Source organism: Quercus lobata, chromosome 5 (genome assembly GCF_001633185.2).
Source record: "Quercus lobata isolate SW786 chromosome 5, ValleyOak3.0 Primary Assembly, whole genome shotgun sequence".
NCBI classification, from domain to species: Eukaryota; Viridiplantae; Streptophyta; class Magnoliopsida; order Fagales; family Fagaceae; genus Quercus; species Quercus lobata.
In genome coordinates this window covers 25,070,146-25,087,635 of record NC_044908.1, presented here as the reverse complement: position 1 = coordinate 25,087,635, position 17,490 = coordinate 25,070,146, and the positions used below count along the sequence as shown (strand labels likewise).

The 17,490-nt window shown below is 36.8% G+C and overlaps 1 protein-coding gene across 1 annotated transcript; it reads right to left on the bottom strand.

Moving 5' to 3' along the window:
* Positions 1-2,552: 2,552 nt before the first annotated feature.
* On the bottom strand, positions 2,553-8,206 carry LOC115992096 (glyoxylate/hydroxypyruvate reductase HPR3-like). The gene is made up of 2 exons (XM_031116149.1): positions 7,616-8,206; positions 2,553-3,283 (listed from the first exon to the last, which is right to left on the bottom strand). The coding sequence occupies exons 1-2, from the start codon at positions 8,048-8,050 to the stop codon at positions 2,759-2,761; spliced, it is 960 nt and encodes a 319-aa protein (XP_030972009.1). The 5' UTR covers positions 8,051-8,206; the 3' UTR covers positions 2,553-2,758.
* Positions 8,207-17,490: the final 9,284 nt, after the last annotated feature.

Genomic DNA, 17,490 nt, shown 5'->3' with positions numbered 1-17,490 from the left:
AAGCTTTTGGTTGGCATGCTTATCACACCATTTTACCAACTAGAGAGAAGCTGTGGCAATGACGGATTATTGAAGATGATTCATGTCCAATCTGCCACTGCTTCCCAAAAACCTCTATTCATGCTTTGTGGGAGTGTGGGGCTGCTCAGGATGTGTGGGCTGGTTGTCCAGTTAGAATTCTACAGAAGGGGCTAACTAATCAATTTAGTGTGATGCAGTTGTTTGAGAATCTAATGCAGAAGCTATTAGAGGAAGATTTTGAGTTTTTTTTTGTCCAAGCGTGGCTCATTTGGAACCAACACAATCTAGTTTTGCATGGAGGAATTTTGCAGGAACCTGGTAGGCTAAATGCAAGAGCTGGCAATCTTCTAAGGGAGTTTCAAGAGGCACAAACGCAGCTAACTCTTCCAGTTTTGAAATGGATGCTCACAGATATGTCAGCCACCCGAAGGACAAGTATACAAGCTCAATTTTGACGCGGCAATTTTTGTGGACTTGCCTGCTTCAGGTATTGGGGTTATAATTCAGAATGATAGGGGTCAAATTATGGTAGCTTTGTCGTCGAAGGGTGGTGCTGTTCAAGATTGTGAAGAGGTAGAGGTATTGGCATGTAGGAAAGCCCTGGAATTCACCGTGGATGCTAGTTTTTTAGATTTGATTGTGGAAGGGGATAATACAACTGTCATGAATTCTATTACTTCAACCCAATTAGATCTATCTTGCTTGGGAAATATATATGACGACGTTCGTTGTTTGGTTGGAGGTTTGCGACCTGTGGATTTTAATAGTATTAGTCGAAGTGCCAATGGAGTAGCTCATTCCCTAGCTCACTATGCTAAGCATTTAGATGAGGATATTGTTTGGTTGGAAGATTCTCCACCTCCAGCTTTAGAGGCCTTGTATTTGGATTCTATTTCTAATTAAATGATATTGAGGTTGCTTTCAAAAAAAAAAAAAAAAACTGAATTCAAACAAAATATTGTGTAAGTGAACACGCTCATGAATAAGAGGTTCAATTTATATATATATATATATATATATATAGACTAAAAATTGAATTTATATAAATTTATAGGGTAATAAATTTTTATTTGTAAGTTATTAATAATATAAATAGTCAATTTTGTAGTAAAAATGATATATAATTTTTAGCAATACAAAGTTTGTGAAACTATTTTTTATAGAAATTGATAAGGGTAATTTTGTAATTAAGCCATGACGAAACAAAAGGTGACGGACATAACAAGGTTGTCAACTTCACTCATGAGAGAGAACCTTGTTGTAAAGTCTACAGCTCCACCCCGTACCTGACAGCTGCATCTTTGGCTCAGTAAGCTGAAGATAGTAAGCTGGAGACAATAAGCTGAAGACAGTAAGCTAGAGATAGTAAGCTGGAGACAGTAAGCTGGAGACAGTAAGCTAAAGACAGTAAGCTGAAGATGATAAGCTGAAGAGAATAAGCTGAAGGGGTTATGCAAAACCCTGACGGTTCTGATGTGGCTTTATTTGAGCTCCACGCATGCGTGTATAATAAGATGTCTTGTGCTCCACGCTTAGTGTTTATCAAAAGGACTCCTACAAGGAAAGGGTTCTGATATGGATAAAAATAGTGCTTAAGGCATACGCAGGCAAAACCGTCGACTTCCACTACAGGCTGACGGCAAGAGGAGATTAGATAGGAGTAGTGAAGGGAGTCGGCAGGAAGTACCAAAAGGCTGACAGCGTCAATAAGCTGACACCTATAAAGTTGAAGGGAATGCAATAAGCTGATATTCCTGATAGCGGTTTGCTTGCTGCCCACGCTTACATATATAAGGAAAAGTCTTGCCCTTCACGTTTGGTGCTATTCAAAGGGATTCCTATAAGGAAAGGATTTCGCCAAATACGCCCACAGAGACTCCTATAAGAAAAAGACTTCCACAGCAAGAAAAAGATGTCAATCATCTACTACTATAAAAACCCCAATACCTTCACTAGCCAAGGTACGCACAATTTTCCCCCAGCTCTGACACTCTAGAGAGTTGTGAACAAGAGATTTCTCTAACTTGACCATCAGAGGGTATTTGGCCGGTATCACACCGGTACTCCTCTTAAGGTCTTTAGCTTTTGCGTTGTGCAGGTTCTTGTCAGGAGCACGTAAGGACCGTGTGGCTTACTAACGATTCTTTGGCATCATCAGAAATAATTGCAAATCACTTACTTGTGGTTAGGGCTGATTGCATTGTCATCAATGCTTTGAAAAATGTTCATTTTTACCACTTGAGCATAACTCTATTATTTAGTTGTAACCCATGTCTGTATTACCGTTAAAAAAACACAATAAAACATTAAAATAATCACATATTTAAGAATCAAAATCCCTCTTCTCTCTTTTTCTTTAGACTATTGTTAGAGACACGTATTTGACAATTCATGAAACCACAAAAGAAAACGTTTCTCTGAACATGTAATCTACACACTAAATTTTACAAAAACAAAACTAAAAAGCTCCAAGTTTATCTTCAATTTCTTTGCCTCTTAAGGATTTATATATGCATTAATATTCACCATGCTGTTGAATTTGACCTCTAAAGAGTCTTTAATCTAATAATCTTATATAGATGGAAACCTTCCAATCATACATCCATATGTGAATATTATTAGATTACTTCATTCATGCTGGAAAGGCCACAACAAAGGCTTTTTTGAAAAAAAAAAAAACACCAATCATACAAATGGCAACCTTCCAATCATACAACCCTGTGTGCATATTACTACTTCATTCCTGCTGGAAAGGCGACAATAAAGGCTTACTTAAAAAGAAAGCCTTCAAGTTTGCTATAATCACCTCGTTCAAGGCTTCGAAGGATTCTGGAGTTGAAATAGCAAGATGTGGAGACAACACAACATTGTCCAGGGCAAATAGCTCTTTTGGGACATTAGGCTCGTTCTCAAACACATCAAGACCTGCACCACCAATCTCCCCTTGGACCAAAAATTGCACCAATTCTTTCTCATCAACTAGAGCACCGCGCCCAACATTAATTATAAACCCTTCCCTTCCCAATGCTGTCAAAACATCTTTGTTGATTATATGGTGAGTTTCATTCGTCAGCGCACAGCAAACAATAAGAACATCACTGTTAACAGCAAGGTCATGGACATTGGCATAGTAAGGATACAGTACAGATGGCTTCTTGTTCCTCGAGTTGTATGCAACTGTGCAGCCAAATGCCACAAGCCTTTTTGCAACTTCAGAGCCGATACTTCCCAGCCCCACAATACCAATTCGTTTTCCCCCTAACTGCAGTCATAACCAATTCACATAAGAACCGATTGGATAATATAATGTTTTAAGTTTAATCAAGATGCAAGTATAACTAGTGAATACAACCAGATTTGTAGCAACACTATTATAATGTTTACAAGGTTAGTAGCTGCGGCTACTACATCACTAGCACTTGATCAAGGCCCTGTATGTTTCTTACCAGCTCTGTTCCCAGATTCATAACAATTTCATTTCTATGACAATGAATTCAATTCCCAAAACACAGATACTAGTTATACTCTTTCAAGCTAAATGAATATATTTACAAGGTTAGTAGCTTTGAATTATATACCATTGCTTCTCTTTTTCAATCTTTCCAAGCTAATCACACTGAAAATCCCAGCTAATCAACCATACTTTATCTAGATCTGTATTTCGTATCTCAGTTGTATGTTATACAAAAGTTCCACACAGACAGGGCCGGCCCTAGGCCTAGGCCACTTAGGCCACCGCCTAGGGCCCCTACTAGAGGAAGGCCCCAAAATTTGGGGAAAAAATTGATATATTAAAAAAAAAAAAATTGGAGATATAGAAAAAAAAGTAGTTTTATTTTTTTTTCTCTACTTTTAAGGATTTCCAAAGAATTGAGTAATGCTAGAAATAATACAACTTTAAATATATGGGTCTTACAAATAAAGTAATGCTATAGTTACAAACTATTTTACAACATTTTTACAAATTGTTGTTATAGCCAATTTCTTACTGGTTCTCATCTAGACCCACCGATAACATAACTTTTTTATTTATCTATAATGATTTACCACATCATCAATTTGTAAAATTATTCTACCAAAAATTTTGGCATGTTGTGAGTAATAATATAGTCAATGCTGTGTTGGATTTTCTGAATTCTGGTAATATGGTGCCTGATGTTAATCACACTAATATTGTCCTTATCCCCAAGATAAAGTCCCCTGAAAAAATGTCTGATTTCCGGCCTATTAGTCTTTGCAATGTGATATATAAAATAATATCAAAGGTCTTGGCGAACCGTTTAAAGCAAATTCTTCCCCAAATAATTTCCCCAACTCAAAGTGCCTTTTTCCCTGGGCGGCTTATTACAGATAATGTATTGGTGGCTTATGAGACCTTACATGCTATGCATTGCCGGAATAAGGGCAAAAAAGGCTCACTTGCTTTGAAATTGGATATAAGTAAAGCCTATGATCGAGTGGAATGGCCTTTTTTACATGGGGTCATGTCTAAACTGGGCTTCCCTGAGAGGTGGATCAGTAGGGTGATGGATTGTGTCACTACACCGTCTTTCTCTATTCTTATTAATGGCAAACCCTATGGTAATATTTCTCCATCTAGAGGTCTCCGGCAAGGAGATCCTCTTTCACCTTATTTGTTTCTCTTGTGTACAGAGGGTTTTACTTCACTTTTGACAAGAGCAGAAATGGAGGGAAGCATTACTAGAGTATCTATTTGTAGAAGAGCACCCACAATCTCCAACTTACTTTTTGCAGATGACTCTTTGCTCTTTTGCAAAACCGCCCAAAGAGAAGTTGAAGAAATTACCAAAATCCTCCAGGTTTATGCAGGTGCTTCAGGCCAAAGCATTAACATGGATAAGTCATCAGTCTACTTTAGTAGCAATACCCCAGAAACACAAAGGGCTTGGGTCAAGTCAACATTAGGGGTGAAGGAGGTGGAGAAATTTGAATCCTATTTGGGCCTTCCTACTTTGATTGGGAGCGCAAAAACCCAAACTTTTTCCTTTCTGAAGGATAGGGTTTGGAAAAAATTGCAAGGTTGGAAGGGTTTGATGCTCTCTAGAGTGGGAAAGGAAGTACTTATAAAAGCAGTGGCCCAATCAATCCCAACTTACACGATGGGTGTGTTTCAATTGCCTAAGTCTCTGTGTGAGGATCTTGAAGCCATGTGCGTAAAGTTTTGGTGGGGACAAGTGGGGAATGAGAGGAAGATTCACTGGAAAAGTTGGAGTTCATTGACTATTTCCAAGAAAAAGGGCGGCATGGGGTTCCGAGACTTGAGATTATTTAATCTTGCAATGTTGGCGAAGCAAGGCTGGAGGTTGATACAAGAGAATGGGTCACTATTGTCTCAATGTTTCAAAGCAAAATACTTCCCAAGATGTCACTTTCTTGATGCAGCTGCACCCCCAAATAATAGCTCGTATGTGTGGAGAAGCATTATGGCAGCAAAGCCAATTTTAGAGAAAGGGTGTTGTTGGCGGGTTGGTGATGGCTCTTCCATCAGAATTTTTTCGGATAAGTGGCTCCCTAACCATCCCACGAATAAGTTTCTCGGTCCTTTGTATGAAGAAGATGAGGAGAGGACAGTTTCTGAGCTCATAGACCCGGAGAAAAGAGAGTGGAGGAGAGAGTTTATTATGGCAAATTTCCATAATGAGGATGCTGATGCCATTTGCCGTATTCCCTTGAGTCGTAGGAGTGTCACGGATTCAATGATTTGGCTCCATAATAAAAAGGGTGTGTACTCTGTCAAATCTGGATATCATGTAGCTAGGCAGATTATGCGAGATGGTGATGTGGCTGAAAGCTCCTCAGGGCCAAGGGGTCAACATGTCTGGGCTAAACTCTGGAATCTTCATGTTCCAACAAAGATAAAGGTTTTTGGGTGGTGAGCATGTCAAGACATACTACCAACCAGAGTGAACCTAGCAAGAAGGAAAATAATCACAGACAACATTTGTGAATGTTGCAAAAGTGATCCAGAGACCGGGATTCATGTGCTGTGGGACTGCGGGGTGGCTCAGGATGTATGGGCTGGAAGTCAAGTCAGATTACAGAAACACACTAGAGATCAAGGTGACACTCTGCAATTATTTGAGAGCTTGCTTGACCGACTCCCTGTAACTGAGTTTGAATTGTTCTTAGTACAGGCTTGGTTAATTTGGAACCAAAGGAATACAATAGTTTATGGGGGAAAATTAAAGGATCCTAACTGGCTTAACAAAAGAGCAGTGGAGTTTTTGCAGGAATTTCAGCAAGCCCAGGACAAACTGGATGCTCCAGCAACGCTACCAAGTGTGACCGTATGGCAACCTCCCCCCACATCAGCTTTTAAACTGAATTTTGATGCTGCTGTTTTTGCTGAGCTTAAGTGTTCAGGCTTTGGCGCAATTATTCGAAACGGAAAGGGCGAGGTGATGGCAGCTATGTCGATCAAAGGACCTCCCGTTGCGGATAGTGAAGAGGCAGAGGTTCTAGCATGCAGAAAAGCCCTGGAGTTTGCAATTGATGCTGGGTTCACGGACTTGATCATAGAAGGAGATAATGTCAATGTGATGCGTTCAATTTCTTCCCACGTTCCCTGGCTTTCCTTGCTTGGAGGTATATACGGTGATGTCCTCTGTTTACTTCATGGCCTGCACTGGAAGGCTATCAGTTGTGTCAAACGGGAAGCCAATACAGTGGCCCACTCTCTTGCTAGATTTGCTAGCAATGTCCATGATGAACTGTACTGGATGGAGGAGTCCCCCCCACCGGCTTTACATGCTTTGTACAATGACTTTTTATCTAGTGAATGAATGAATGGTGCTCCCGTTTTCAAAAATTTGTAAAAGTTTTTGTAAAAGAATTTGTATCTCTAGCATTTTCCTTTACAAATATATGTTTAACTAATTACAAGAAATAATTCAGATAGGAAAATGTTAGAAATATTATTAATTTTATTTGAAAACTTTACAAATTGATGTGACAATTAATATGATATGTGGACATTAATAACCTATTAAATGTATTTTTGAATTATTTTTTATGATTAGTGATACATTTTTGTAAGTCTCATGTTATAAAATTTATAATATCCCTAACATCATTCATTCAAATACTTATTTATTATCTTCTTGAGGTGTCATTAATCACATTCATTTCTACATCGTTTGAAAGTTTATTTATAGTAAATTTGTTATAATTTTAGCATTTTTCTCCCAAAAAAGGCATATTACAAAATGAAAGGAATTGATTTTTGTTATAAAAAAATTATTATATTAAATACTAATTAAATATTATTTAAGTAATAACAAAAAAAACCCCATTTAATTATATCTCGCCTCCAAATTTGTTGGGCCGCTCTGCACACATTGACACGGAGACATGCCTCAGCTAACCACCTCTAGATCGATAACAAAACCTTAGCATTCACTTTATTACACACCAATCACCAGATGCTACCTCAGCAACTATGAACATGTTTTTTTGTGTCATTCACTATGTTTGTCGTTTTTAACAAAAAAAAGCTACCAAACCAGATGTGCTAAAAAATGACAAAACCCATATAGAAAAAACATGAAACAAAAAAAAAAAAAAAAAAACTAACCTTACAGCCAAGTGGGTACTCTCCCATTTGAGGCCACAAACCAGAGCGAACAAATCGGTCAGCAGCGGAAACTCGGCGTAGAACATCGAGCAAGAGCGCGACGGCGTAGTCGGCCACGTTCTCAGAGTTAGCGTCGCCGGAATTGGTGACGGCAATGCCACGACGGCGGCACTCGGCGAGGTCGACGTGGTCAAGGCCGGCACTGGAGCCAACGACAAGTCTCAGAGAAGGGAGGTGGTCGAGGGTGTCGGCGGTGACGGGCGTCGGTCCGACGCAGATGAGAGCGCGTACGGAGGAGGCCTCGGGCGAGGCCAGCGAGTCGAAGAGGCGGAAGTGGGTGATCAAGCGGTCTTGGAGTGGAAGTTTGAATGAAGGGAGGTGGTGTATAAGGACGAGAGGACGGTGGTCTTCGACTTCGTTGTCTTTGGTAGCCATTGATGGATCATGGATGGTTCACAGAAAATGAGGTTAGGAAGTTTATTAATGCTCAAAACAAAAGTAAGAACTAAGAAGTTTATTAAATGATTTTTTTATCGATAAAAGTTAGAACTGATTTAAAAGGGTTTGTCTGTTTCTTTTTTTTTTAATACGAAGTAGGAAGTAGGCAGTGTTGAAAGAGACTCGGCCATATGGTGGCAAATATTTTAGCATTTTTTTTTTTTTTTTTTGAAAGGGACTCGGCCATATGGTGGCACATATTTTAGCATTTAAAAAAAAAAAAAAAATACAAAGTAGGTAGTTTTTATTAATTTTTTTTGAAAGGGACTCGGCCATATTGTGGCACATATTTTAGCACGCTATGCACTTTTGCTGAAGTTTTTTTTTTTTCTTTTTTTTTTTTTGATAAACAACATGTAACTAGATTTCATTTAAAGAAATAGAGTTCAAACAGGTTACATCACGTTGAAGTTGATCAGCTATTATGGGTGGAGTATCCTCCACCCAAATATTACAATGATTCAACATTTTGGCATTCCTAGCCATGATATGAGCAGTAGTATTCCCACTCTTGCGAATGTGTGTTACTCCGTAAAGCATTTCAGCCCCTCTTTTACCCCTTCAATTACTTTCTGGATGGAATTTTGCAACAAACTTTGATCACCAAGGGCCTTCACCACCAGGTCCGAGTCACATTCTATGATGATCTCTTTTAGCCCCAAGTCCCAAGCAAGTAGCATTCCCTCCTCCACAGCTTTAGCTTCAGCTTCCAACGCACCCAAAGGCAGCTCAAGCTTCTTACTCATGGCCCCCATCAGTTGACCCCTCTCGTTCCTAATGACCACCTCAATCCCACAGCACCCCAAGTCTTCAAAAATAGCCCCATCCATGTTAACTTTAAACCATCCCCGATTGTGAGGAGTCCAAGGAGGTTTTGCAGGAATGGAAGGTCTTTCTTAGATATGCTTAACCTCCTGAACTTCCTTCAAATATGTAGCTACCTCCCTCACAATCACATCATGTCTCTTGCTTTGTTCACCATGACATACCTTGTTCCTATTGTTCCACAGGCTCCAAGCTGTCACTGCAAATAGCTCCCAATTGATACCCGAATGTGTGTCATGGATTGCCCAAACTATATCGATGAAGTCCCTTGGAGGGTCCTGAAAGTAAGGCAGCTTAAGCTTTGTATTGCTCCATACTTCTTCAGCTATTTTGCAACTCCACAAGGCATGACCCGAGGATTCACTTTGTTCACATATATCACATCTGTCATCTCTCCCAATTCCCTTTTCTTTCAACTTGAGCTTTGTGGGAAGGATGTTTTTACAAGCCCTCCAAAAAAAATGTTTTATTTTATTTAGGCAGTTTAAATGCCATGTAAGCTTCCATATTGCCTTCATACCCGTGTTGTTTGAGCTACTCCCCTCATCAGACCTGCACTTTCCTTCTTTCAACCATTTTTGAGCTACCTTGTATACACTTTTAATGGTGAATTTTCCGTTCGAAGTCCACGCCCAGATTATGGAGTCTTCTAGCAACTTGAAACTGATTGGGATGCCCAAGACCGCCTCTGCCTCATGGGGAAGAAACATGGATCTCACCTTTACCATATCCCAGCACCTTCTCACTGCATCCAGGAGGCTTGAGACCCTTTCCTCATCCTGTTGATCAGCGTGTGGGCTGATTGCTTTGAAGGATTCCAGCTTTGGTATCCATCTGTCCTTCCAAATGCGAACACTTGCTCCATTTCCAATGCACCATCTGGAGCCCCTGTCTATGACTTGCTTTGCTGCCACTATGCTTCTCCACGCATAGGAGGGTCTTCGCCCCAATTGAGCCTCTTCGAAGGAGCTATCAATGAAGTATTTTGCCTTAAATACTCTGTGTACCAAGGAATGTGGATTTCGCTTAATTCTCCACCCTTGTTTAGTAAGAAGTGCTAGGTTGAAAGCTTTAAGATCCCTAAAATCCATCCCACCCTCTGATTTGGGAGTGCACATTTTCTCCCAAGAGACCCAAGCCAACTTCCTCTCCCTATCCTTTTGCCCCCACTAGAATCTGCTCATCATAGAATTCAGTTCCGTATACAAAGAATCCAGAATTTTGAAGCAACTCATTGTATAAGTAGGCGTAGCTTGAGCTATTGCCTTAATGAGTATTTCTCTGCCCGCATGAGAGAGGAGTCTACCCTTCCATCCCAATATTTTCCTTCCTACTTGGTCTTTGATGTGGTTAAAAGCCTTTCTTTTGCTCTTCCCCACAAGTGGAGGCAAACCTAGGTACTTTTCATGGTGCTGGACAATCTGTGCTCCAAACTTCTCCTTAATTTACTCTTGGACTTCCCTGTTGGTATTCTTGCTAAAGAAAAGGGAAGTTTTCTCTTTATTGAGCTTTTGCCCTAAGTCTCCTTTGTAGTCTTCTAGCACCTTTATGACCCTATCACATTCTTCAACTGTGGCCCTACAGAAAACAATATTGTCATCAACAAATAGTAAATGTGATATCCTCGGTGCCCCCCTACTAACCGCAACCCCTTTTATGTGACCCACTCTTTCTTCCCTCTTCAACATGGCAGACAATCCTTCAGCACACAATAAGAACAGGTATGGAGATATTGGGTCCCCTTGGCGCAAGCCCCTTGTTGGAATAATCTGCCCCTTTGGCTCGCCATTTATCAATACAGAGTAAGACACTGTGGTCATACACATCATTATGAGCGAGATCCACTTCTCATGGAACCCCATTTTCCTCATCATAGCCTCTAGATACACCCATTTGACTCTATCGTAGGCCTTGCTCATGTCGAGCTTTATAGCCATTAATGCTTCCTTTCCCTTTTTCCTTTGATCGATACAATGCATTGTTTCGAAGGCCATAAGTACATTGTCCATTATCAGCCTTCCAGGTATGAAAGCACTCTGAGATTCATCAATCACCGCTGCCAGGATTCTTTTCAGTCTATTAGCAAGGATTTTGGACATTATCTTGTATATGACATTACATAGGCTTATGGGTTGGAACTCTATAATTTTCTGAGGGGACTTCACTTTTGGGATAAGGCATATATATGTGTCATTTATTCCACAAGGCATAATTCCAGAGTTTAGAGTATTCAGAACACGGTTTATTACTTCCGAGCCAACAATATCCAATAGTTTTTAAAGAAGATAGGGGACATACCATCTGGGCCGAGGGATTTAGTGGGATGCATTTGCTTAAGTGCACTCCAAACTTCCTCTGCCCTGAAGTCAGCAATCAGCTTTGCGTTCATGTCTGTGGACACCCGGTTAGATATTGCACTTAGGCTAGCTTTAAAACTGGTTGGCTAGTCCGACCTGTAAATTGAGGTAAAGTAGTCCATGATAATCCCTTCAACTCCCTCCTTATCTTCGTTCCACACTCCATTCAGGTCCTACAACCCCACAATACTATTTTTCCTCCTCCTTTGGTTAGCCGTAGCATGGAAAAAATGAGTGTTTCGATCACCCCATTTTATCCATAGTGCCCTAGACCTTTGATTCCACATAATTTCCTCCCTAATCAGGCTTTCATTAATCTCCTTCTTAACCCTTTGAATCTCTTCTGCTTCCTTATGTAGGTTGTCTCGAGCTTCTAGATGTTGGAGTCTTTCTTTCTTTTGTCTCAGTACTTGATGCACGTTCCCAAACACTTTCCAGTTCCATTTCTGAAGTTGGTTTTGGCAGCTCTTGATTCTGTCTGTGACCTTATACTCTGGATCGACCCACAACGGGTCCCATGCTGACTCCACAATCTCCCTACAGGCTACAGCCTTCCTCCTTAGTCCACACCTCTTCAAAAAAGAAACGCTTCTTTGCTGGTTTCTGGGGTTGTCTTCGTTTGATGGACAAAGCTAAGAGGCAGTGATCCGAGATGGACAATGACACATGCTGCACTCTAGCCTGAGGGAAGATTCTCATCCACGCCTCATTTGCCTCCATTCTGTCGAGTCTGAGCTTAGTACGTTGGTCTCCAAAGCGCCCATTACACCAAGTATAGTGTTGTCCAAAATATCCCAAATCATGAAGCTCACATCTGCTCAAATATTCCCTAAAATCCTCCATTTGTTTTGCATCTTTGTCCAAACCACCAATTTTCTCACTTGGGTGTAGAATTTCATTAAAATCTCCGAACACTACCCACGGCATCGTGCATTGCTCTTTCAGAACTTCTAACAACTGCCAAGAGATAAACCTTTTTCCGACATCAGGTTGCCCGTAGAAACCAGTAGCTCACTGTGGTGTTGATACTAATTCCCCATTCACAACCATATCAATGTGCGAATTGGAGCAACTTTTGAAACAAATTTCCGTACCTTCCTTCCACATCAGTGTTAAATCTCCGCTTCTCCCGTCTCTGGGTATCGTGATTCCCTGAGCATACCCAATTTTGTTTCGAACACCCTTCAATTGGTATGGAAGATGGGTCCCTAAATGTATTTGGCAAGAATTCTAGAATGATTGATCTTCCGATCAGATGTAATGTTCCAGCTTTGCTTTTACCTTTCAGAGGAATAGGGAGAGAACTTCTTGGTTCTTTTTTTTTTTTTTTCAAATAAAAGAACTAAACTACACGTTACAGACTATTGTGTGTTTCAAGTTTCAACCCTCTTATTTTTTTGAGTTTGACCGTGTGAATGTGTAGGACCTGTGGGTGGCAGTTGAATTAAATTCGTTTACCAATTAAAGGGTTTCTTTTAATTAGGATTGTAAGTTTTGTTAAATATTAGAGGTTTAAGTTTAGCTCAACAACAAATATAAAATATTTAAATTTGACTTTTAAAAAAAAAAAAAAATTTTGTTTTTGAGAAAGAATTCAAATTTGACTTGAGTTCAAACCAAACATATAAATTATATTTAATCTTGAACTTGTCAATTAGTCCAAAAACCTAAACTTAAGCTTAGCTAAGCTTCACTTGATTCATTAATCAAGTCGAGTTTAAGCTTAAACTCAAGCTTAATATCAAGTTTTTGAGCTTGAGATACAATACAAGTACATTACTAAACCCATGTTAAACATATTATTAAGCCAATTTGATTTAGATATGTGGTCCTAGCTCCTAATTAATTAAAAGTTTAGTAAGATATTAGTTTATATTTCAAGCTCATATCAATCTTATTATGAAGTTCATAAACCAAATTAAGCGTAGCTTGTTTTTCTAGAGCCCTATTGTTCACGAACTTGTTCATGAACAAATTTTTTTACTAGATTCAGCTTGTTTATTAAATAATATTAAATAAGCCTTTAAGGCTCAAGCTTGGCTCGTTTATAAACAAACAAATATGAACGAGTGTTTATTAAGCTAAGTTTAGGCTGTTTATTAACAGTTTGGTTCATTTATAGCCTTACTTTTAACTTTGTAGACATTTTTAGTATGATGGCACCTCCCTAAGTACTTAGAAAGAGGGAGGAGGGGGGGGGGGGTGTTTGTGGTTCAAGACCCTAGGGTACAGGTTGGGGTAGATTTCTAACCATGATTAAAAAAAAAAGGTTTCTTTTAACTTCGAGTAGTTGTATGTACACAAAAATCTCACAATAAATTATGAATGATAAGATTTTAATTTAGACCCACCACTGACATTTCGTTATTACTTAATAATAACAATTTGTAACCTAAAAATTGTTGTAAATATCTTTATGTTTGTTTGGGAACAGTTTATTTAGTTTTTTGCTGAATTTTTTATATTGAAAGTATGTTAAAGTATTTTTGTATATTGAAAAAAGTGAGAAAAAAATGGAATTTTAAAAAACTATATATATAAGCCAAAAACTAGGTTTAAGTTGATGCCAAACAACCTTGCATTACGGATTTAACTTTATATGGAAAATTCACTTGAGTTAGAGCACTTGCATTAGTCAGTGCAAAATAGAAAAAGTGTTCATTTTTACAAATTTTTCTTAAAAACTATCCACATCAGTTCATCTATAATACTGTTCATATGCAAAATTACTATAGTAACCGTGTGTATTTACATGTAGTTTTCTATCCTATTATTTAAAACTTTCTTCTCTCTCCTCTCCTTTGCCTTGTTAGACTCTCTATCACCCTCTCTTCAATGTCAAGAAGAAGAAGAATTAAATTAAAAAAGTATGACCATTAGAGAAAATAATAAAAATTTGATAAATAATGAATATTTTATTGAAATATCTTGTAAAATAGATAAATTGATGTGGGTGTTTTGTAAAAATGATGGTGTAAAATAAAAAAATAAGTTTTTTTTTTTTTTTTTTTTTTTTTTTTTTTTTTTTTGTGTGTGTGTAAAATAGACCGAATCTTTTAGAAGAAGTGATGCGGTTGCTCTAAGACTAAAAGCAAGACAATTTTTTTAATGGAAATATTAAATAAGATTTTGTCTTATATATATATATATATATATATGACATTTCCAAAAATAATAATTATATATATATATATATAAAACCGAAACCTTTGAAACTCTCACAATTTTCCACATCATTATTTTAATCTATATATATATATATATATATAAAACCGAAACCGAAACCTTTAAAACTCCCACAATTTTCCACATCATCATTTTAATTTAAAAATATTTTAATTTTATATATAAAACCGAAACCTTTGAAACTCTCACAATTTTCCACATCATCATTTTAATTTTAAAAAATTTTAATTTTTAAAACTAAATATATATATATATAAAACCGAAGTTTTTGAAACTCCCACAATTTTCCACATCATCATTTTAATCTATATATATATATATATATATATATATATATAAAACCGAAGCCTTTGAAACTCTCACAATTTTCCACATTATCATTTTAGTTTTAAAAATTAAAGAAGCCTTTGAAACTCCTACAATTTTCCACATCATCATTTTAATCTATATATATATATATATATATATATATATAAAACCGAAACCTTTGAAACTCTCACAATTTTCCACATCATCATTTTAATTTTAAAAAATTTTAATTTTTAAAACTAAACTATATATATATATATATATAACCGAAACCTTTGAAACTCCCACAATTTTCCACATCATCATTTTAATTTTAAAAAATTTTAATTTTTAAAACTAAATAGTGAGAAAGTACTAACAGGAGTCTCATATATATATATATATATATATGTATATATATAAGAGACAAAATCTTTGAAAATCCTAAAGCAATCTCCTTTGTCCGTCTCTACTAAGAGAGAAAACCCTAAGCTTCAATTTTTTTGGTACGCTTGCTATTACTTTTTCTCTTTTTTTGTGAATAAGTTTTTTTTGCTTTTGTTTTGTGTCTGGTGGAGGTGATCTTGCGGTTGTCTGTTCTTCCAGGCCCCATGAGATTTTACATGACTTTCATTGGCGATGGAGTAGTACTTTACAATATATAGTATAACTACAAGTATTGTAGTAAGTTTGCTAACTTTTTGTGTGGTTCAAAGATGTTATATTCTATATTATTTTAGATTATATAACCTTAAGCTTTACCTTATGGAGACGTATGCTAGGTTGTCTCACATCAGAAGTAGCTTATTGCATTTGTTGTACAAGTTTTCAATTCATTTTGTGTGGATATTTTTTCACAGCCGTGGAGTAAGGTATATGCACGATATGTTATCTTATGTTTTCTCTTATGGTGTCATGCTTCTTTGTTTATTAATTAAAGATTATGTTGGAAGCCTATATTATTTGCACCTTCAAAGTGTTTGACAATGTTTGAACCAAATTTTTCATCAATTAGGAAGAATTGAATTGTCTTTTGAAAGTTTGATCATCTAAATTTTTGGGTTCAATTTTTTGCAATATTTGAAATAGTTTAGCAAATTTCAACTGTTATAATCATAGATTATTCTCTTGAAGGTAACCTATCTTTCTCTTATATTTCTCTATTTGGTAGTCATATATATTTTGTTTTATTTCAATAATTTCTAGGCAATGCCAGTAAATTTTCTGATTTTTTTTTTTTTTCCTTTCGGACATTTTAAGTTTTTAAACATTAGAATTTTTTAGTTATTTTTTTTCAATATCTAAATTTGTTAGCTAGATTTTTTGCAACCCATTGCATGTTCAAGCAATGGCTTATTCATCAAATTATAACTCAAAAAGATAGGAGCAATTCATGCAATAGTATAGTTTCATAATCAATTTAAAATTTTATAAAATTATTTTAGTCTATTATAAATAGGTAAGTTCCCGTGCGTTGCACGGGTTTCCGACTAGTACATTATAAGACAAAACTTGTCGTTTGTCAGGGCATAACATATTCTATATATGGTATACAAGACAAAACCTGTTATTATTCTCAAAAAAAAGAAAAAAAAAAGAAAAAAAAAAGGAGAAGACAAAACCTGCCACCGAACGTTTTTTTTTTTTTTTCTTCGTAAAAACGAAAATTTTACATTTTGTATAAACATAAACGACAAAAGGGCAGTTGAGATGCCTGAATATTCCCAAATAAACATGTGCTTGATCGATAAGGAATCATAAACATGATCAGTCAACTGTTGTTGTCGTCTTTTGCTGTCGATAAAAATAAAATGCGCGCCTAAACAATAACCATTCTACTATTGTCAACGCCCTCGTAATTCTCTCTCTCACTTTCACTCTATCTCTACCAACCATGGCGTTCTCTCTACAACCAGGTCAAATTCCCACTCTTACAGACCTCTTCTCGCGGGAGAGCCTTACTAGACCTGCAGCTCTTCGTTGCAAAAATCGGAGAGAATGAAATGGATATGAAGGAACGCTCATTTCTCTCTATTCTCTTAAAATCTCAAATTTTCATTCCTCCAAAATTAAGACAATGAATTTTTTATTAAAACTCTTAAAATACCTTTATATATTCAACCATTTATTTTAAAATAGGGTCTAATAATAATATTGTCATAAAATGATTCCATTACATTTTCTCTATGTTACTCCCAAACAAAATTACTTATATTCCATTTATTTTCATTCATTTCCATTCTTTTAAACTTCGCTTGAGAGGAGAGAATTGAATGGAATGGAAATAAATAAAAGAATCATTTTAGAATATTATTCATTTCCCTTATTTGGGAGTTTTAATGGAGGGAATAGAAAGTCCATTCCCTTATTTGGGAGTTTAAGTAGGAGTGAATAGAATGAGTAGGAGGGAACACTCATTCCTCTCTATTCCCTTAAAATCTCAAATTTTCATTCCCTCCGAAATTGGGAGGAATTCGAGGGAATGGAATTAAATTTAATAATTTTTTATATTAAAACTCTCAAAATGCCCTTGTATATTCAACTCTTTATTTTAAAATAGGGGTCTAATAGTAATATTGTCATAAAATGATTCTGTTCCATTCCCTCCATGTTGCTCCCAAACAAGATTACTTGCATTCCATTCATTTTCATTCCTTTCCATTCTTTTATTTTAAAACATCCAATCAAGGTTACTTAATTCCATTCTATTTCATTCTTTTC